Source organism: Camellia sinensis, chromosome 1 (assembly GCF_055761805.1).
Source record: "Camellia sinensis isolate YWXY chromosome 1, ASM5576180v1, whole genome shotgun sequence".
NCBI classification, from domain to species: domain Eukaryota; kingdom Viridiplantae; phylum Streptophyta; class Magnoliopsida; order Ericales; family Theaceae; genus Camellia; species Camellia sinensis.
In genome coordinates this window covers 41,542,334-41,548,081 of record NC_138961.1, presented here as the reverse complement: position 1 = coordinate 41,548,081, position 5,748 = coordinate 41,542,334, and the positions used below count along the sequence as shown (strand labels likewise).

The 5,748-nt window shown below is 37.9% G+C and overlaps 1 protein-coding gene across 1 annotated transcript; it reads left to right on the top strand.

Annotated features, from left to right (window-relative positions):
- Window positions 1-1,946: 1,946 nt before the first annotated feature.
- LOC145792726 (protein FAR1-RELATED SEQUENCE 5-like) lies at window positions 1,947-4,677 on the top strand. Its single transcript, XM_082874098.1, has 3 exons — window positions 1,947-4,277; window positions 4,364-4,495; window positions 4,603-4,677. The coding sequence occupies exons 1-3, from the start codon at window positions 1,947-1,949 to the stop codon at window positions 4,675-4,677; spliced, it is 2,538 nt and encodes an 845-aa protein (XP_082730224.1).
- Window positions 4,678-5,748: the final 1,071 nt, after the last annotated feature.

Below are 5,748 nucleotides of genomic sequence, written 5' to 3'. Positions count from 1 at the left end.
TAGCCTGGAGCTGGGTATGGTAGTAGTAAAGCTAGAGATGAGCATGCTTAAACAAGATAAGAGTATTAGATGAATATGCAAATTGTGTACTAGCCATGACATGCTCAAGCTTAAGCATGGAAGCCCCATTGAGCAAAGAAAATGTATGATTGTGTTTTGGTGAATTGCTTTTTTATGCTAAGTATATTGCATTGCCGGCTCATGAGCAAGCCGGCAAAACGGCCACTTTGACCCGCTAGATTTGGACTAAAAACAAAGGCGAGCGGATCCTCTAGAGTAACTCTCTAGAGTGATCCTCTAGAGTGGATGATCCGACGGCTGTGGTTAAGCCTCACCAAAACGACGTCGTTTTGGTGAGGACTTTCAAAAAAAAAAAAAAAAAAAAAAAAAAAAAAAAAAAACCATTTTTGCGATTTCAAAATTCCCCCAGGCTGAAGAGAATTAGGAGACGAGCGGGAAGAACCAAAGCTGCGAAAGAAGGAGAGAGGGAAGAAGAGTTAGAGAGGCTGCTCCGTCGTGCATCCCGTCGGCCCACCGTCGCAGTCGCCCCGTCGCCCCTCGTTTTGGTGAGGACTTTCAAAAAAAAAAAAAAAAAAAAAAAAAAACAGATTCGGGGATTTCAAACTTCCCCCCACATATTGAAGAACTATACAGACAGACGGCGGGAAGAAGCGAGCGAAACAAGAGAGTGAAGAAGAGTTTGTTTGAGGCCGATACCTGCATCCCCGTTGCCCCGCCGTCATGCCGTCGTGCCATCGCCCCTGCTCCCTGCTCTGCTCCAACCGATTGAAACGCATATAGGTATAGTTCGATTTTGTTTTTTTTTTTTGTCTTTTCTAAATCGAAGTTTCTGAATCTGTGGGTTTGTGTCTGAATCGAAGTTTCTCTTATACATATATGAACAAGGATTGTTTTTAAATTTACAAATTCATGTTTTAGAAGAGACCAATTATAGGAATATAATTATGAACCACCTGTTAGGAATATAATTTTAGTGTCTGAACATAGCATTAGTGATCTTGTTTGGTAGGAATATAATTATAGGTAGTGAATCATCTGTTAGGAGGTGAACCACCTGTTAGGCCTAAGTAGTATAGGTAGTGAATCATGTATGAAGCTGTACACGAACGAATTGATGCTCTTTACAGATTCAGACATCAATTTTAGTATCTGAACAAGGATTGTTTTTTTAGAAGGGATTGTGTGAATCGAAGTTTCTCTTAGGCTAGAATTCATGTCTGTAAATTTAACAATCAATTCCATGTTTGATAATTGAACCCTGAAAGAATCATTAGTATATGGAACTTAAACTTTGAAGCCCAAAAGAAACACAACTGAACTCTCAAACTGATTTTAATAAGAGGCACACTCAGAATTTTATTGAAAGTATTAGTGAAGTAGTTATAAAAAAATAAAAAAAAAAAAGGGAACAAAACTACAAAAGAAATACATTGATCCTTAAAGGAGGCATGGCCAAACAGTTTGCAGTGGCTTATGTACTAGTAGAATTTAAACTTTAAGTCAAAATTGAATCCACCAGGAGTATGCAGCACTGTTTATTGACTGAAGCAACATAAATAGTTTAGGTAACATATTTTTAATTATATATTTGGAACAATAGTTTAGATATATATATATATATATATAGATTTGAATTTGATTCTCTTTTAGTGTGTTCAGTATGTTGCAGAGACTGTTCTCTTTGAACTTTGTAATCCAATCAACAATAAAAATGAATAACATGAGACATGCCCTCTCTCATTTTTTTTTCCATGCACTGTTAATTGCATTTTCTAAACCATTTCTTGATCTATAATGTTCCTTGTTTCTTTATATATATTCAAGTGGTACATTTGTTATTCGTTGATTATCTTATTTAGTTTGTATACAGTTTTTATGCTAATATGGCGCACTTCTTAATTTTTTAAGTGACTTGGCACATTCAAATGGAACCTAACAATCATGAGAATGACGGGGGTGAGTGTGATTGGAAGCCTAGAGTTCGCATGACGTTTGATACAGAACAAGAAGCATATGATTTCTATAATACTTATGGAGGAAGGTTGGGCTTTAGTATTAGAAGGGGTTATGTAAACAAGAGCAAAGACGGGCAAATCACTTCAAGGCAATTTGTTTGTAATAAGGAAGGATTTCGGGTTGTCGACAAGCGAGATTCATTAACAAAAAATCCTAGGCAGGAAGTGAGGACTGGTTGTCAAGCCCGAGTTGTCATTAAGTGGGATAGGAATATTCAGAAATTTTTTGTTAGTGATTTTGTTGAACAACATAATCATATCTTCGTACCAGCAGAATGTACGCATATGTTACCATCCCAAAGGAAGATATCTGCATCACAGGCAACCGAAATAGATTTAGCCGAAAGATCTGGAATCCGTCTTAATGCTGCATTTGAGCTCATGGGTAATGAAGTTGGTGGAAGGGAGTCGCTTGGGTTTACAAAACTTGACCAAAAAAATTATTTGAGAACGAAGAGGCAAAACAGTTTAGCATATGGGGAGGCAGGTAGCATTTTGCAATATTTTCGTGACAAATCATTGGAGAATCCATCTTTTTTTTACTCGGTCCAATTAGATAACGAGGAGCAGATTACGAACATATTTTGGGCCGATGCTCAGATGATCATGGATTATGGGCAATTTGGTGATGTTGTCACTTTCGACACTACTTACAAGTTAAATAGTGCACATAGACCATTTGCGTCTTTTGTTGGATTAAACCATCATAGGGAAACTGTGGTATTTGGTGCAGCTTTGATGTATGATGAGACCGCCGATTCTTTCGTATGGCTTTTTAGAAGATTCTTGGAGGCAATGTCAAGTAAGGCTCCAAAAACAATTTTTACGGATCAAGATGCTGCAATGGCTAAGGCCATACCTATTGTCATGCCTAACACAACCCACCGCCTTTGCACTTGGCATTTGATGCAAAATGCATTAAGGCATGCAAATTCTATCTTCAAGGATAAGGCGATGAAGGATAAGGGGATGAAGAGTGTTTTATACACGTTTATGTACGACATTGAGGATGAGGAAGAGTTTATGTTAAAATGGGAGGAAATGCTTGACAAGTATGAAGTAACAGATAATCATTGGTTGAAGTTAACATTTGGGGTCAAGGAAAAATGGGGTTGGCCATATGTTAGAAATGCATGGGGTGCGGGCATGAGTAGCACCCAACTTAGTGAATCCTTTAATGCTTTCTTGAAGGATTTCATTCGGTCTGATCATAACTTAATGCAATTTTTCATGCATTTTGATCGAGTTCTGTCTGAGAAAAGGTACAAAGAGTTACAAGCTGAATATGCTCTATGCCAAAAGTTGCCCAGGGTGAATATTAAAGTGAAGATTATGGAGCAAGCTGCAGCTGTTTACACAAATAAAATTTTTGAAGAATTTCAGGATGAGTATGTCAAGTCCCTTGAAGTCAACATTGAAGAAATTGAAAATGATGGTGAGAGTACCGTTTATACGGTTCTTGATAGTGATGGTATAAAGGTGAGGAAGGTGAGGCAGGACTGTGATGATTCGGTCACTTGCAATTGTAGGAAGTTTGAAATGAAGGGCATTTTGTGTAGTCATTGTTTGAAGATCCTTAGAGAAAGACTCAATTTGAAAGAGATTCCTTCACAATATATTCTGAAGAGATGGACTAAAAAAGCAAGATCTGAAAATGTGAAAGATAGGTGTGGGCATGATATTCAGGTTGATGTAAGGTTGCATCAAACTTCACGTTATAGGTCATTGATGGCAATATTCAGATCAGTAGCGTGTAGAGCTTCTAAAAGTGAGGAAACATATAATTTGACGGTAGAGAAAGCGGATGAATTAATTACAGACATTGAAACCATGTTAACCGCAAAATTCAATATGCCTTGTTCAGATACTATTCAACAAGAAAGCCCCCCCAACACATGCCCCGAAAGCTTTGAAGTGGATGGTGTAGCGGATAAAAATGTAGTCCAAGCAAAAGGACTCAAGAGAAAAGAGTGCACTAGCAAGGGACGAAGGCGGACAAAAGGTGGTTTGGAGCTTGCGTTGGCAAAGAAAAATAAAACAAGTTCACATAATGCTTCTCAAACTTCCATGTCTGTTACTCCTCAAAGTCCTCCCTTATTTCCGGCAAGTGCTCCTGAAACACCTCCCTTAATTCCTCAGTCGGCTCCTTTATTTTCAAGTGTTCCTCAACTTTCTCCAATCTCGCCGAGTGTTCCTCAAGTTAGAGCTTCTCCATCTCAATTTATGTATCCCGCCTATGATGTAAGTTAGTTTAATAAAAAGTGTTAGTACGGATTTGTAGGTGACTATTATCATTTTAGATTGATATGTGTTTGCTCTTGTTGCAGCCAAGTTTTCTTCATCACAATATGCATTTTTCAATGCCATCGATGTATTCCGTCCATGGAACCTATCAAGCATTGCTTAACAATGCAAGTAGTTATCACTCGCAAGCTTCAAATAGTCCCGCCTGTAGTGAAGTAATTTAGTTTTCACCTTTCCTCATTGATTTTGTCATTAATTCATTTAAAGTTCCATTTTAATTTATGGTGCCTTTGATGTAATATTAATATCTTGTTTTTTGTAGGTACTATACGGTCGTGGTCGTGGTCGTGGCTGTGGCCGTGGGCATGGGGATGTCGATCACAAGCGAACATCTTAGTGTTATTTTGTTTTTGGAATTTTTGTGAAGGGCATTTTGTTGGATATGTAATATTCAAAACTTGAAATGTTGCTGAAATTTTGTTTCAATTGTTGCTTAAATTTTTGCTAAAATTTATGTTCAAATGTTGATGAACTTTTGATTAGTTTTTGCTTCATTTTTGTTGAATTTTCTGTTCAAATGTTGCTGAAACTTTGGAGAATGAGCTTCATACATAACTACGATAAGGATGGTCGTACTGTGTTAGAGATTAGGAATTAGGCGAATGAGCTTCATATTTATGCATTAGTAAGATAAAGTTGCTGGTACTGTGTTGGGCAGCAGCATATGTAATCTGTTGAAGCATATCTCTTAGTTATGCATATATCTTAGTTATGCATATATATGAAGCATACAAACAGCATGGATTCAACAGCCACTGGTGTAAGGTTGTAATCTGTTGAAGCATTCTATGGCAGCATTCCGGATGCAGCTGCTGGTGTAAGGCAACAACAGATGCAGCTGCTGGTGTAAGGGCACTGTGTTGAGGACTACAATGTACCTCCTGAGCTACAATGTACCTCCTGAGCACAGGTTCTCCTTGCTAACCAGAATCATATATGCTCATGCCTTTCGTTCTCCTAGAGTATGCAGGTTGTACAGTCGGGTCTGTCTTCCTGCATTCATTGTGCTCGTGCAGTCTAGTGATGCTCATGATGCACTAGTATCCTTTTTTGCTAATGAGCCAGAGTATACAAATAAGCTAAATGCAATCACAAACCTGTTTGAATCCTGTTTAGAAAAATGACATCTAAATTGGGCTCCAATGAAGGTTGAAACAGCAGGATTTTTCCCAGGTGAAAATATAAATTTTATTTTTTCCAACAAGAAAAAAAAGAGAAGGAAATGCTCTCAATCTGAAAGGCACATTTGGGCATTTGCCCCATTACTGTAATAAAGGAAGCAACACTATGCAAATTCAGGTGGAATTAATAGGAAACAACAACCACCTTTTGGAGATAATTGGCATTTGGAAGACCATTTCAGGAGTGGCAACCCTTACCCGAAAAGGAGTATGAATCATTGTAGGAA

Bases quoted from the DNA above. Each gene is read 5' to 3' on its own strand.
- LOC145792726 (XM_082874098.1), top strand. From the start codon at position 1,947: ATGGAACCTAACAATCATGAGAATGACGGGGGTGAGTGTGATTGGAAG. The intron at 4,278-4,363 runs GTAAGTTAGTTT...CTCTTGTTGCAG, and splicing joins TTATGTATCCCGCCTATGAT to CCAAGTTTTCTTCATCACAA. The intron at 4,496-4,602 runs GTAATTTAGTTT...TGTTTTTTGTAG, and splicing joins ATAGTCCCGCCTGTAGTGAA to GTACTATACGGTCGTGGTCG.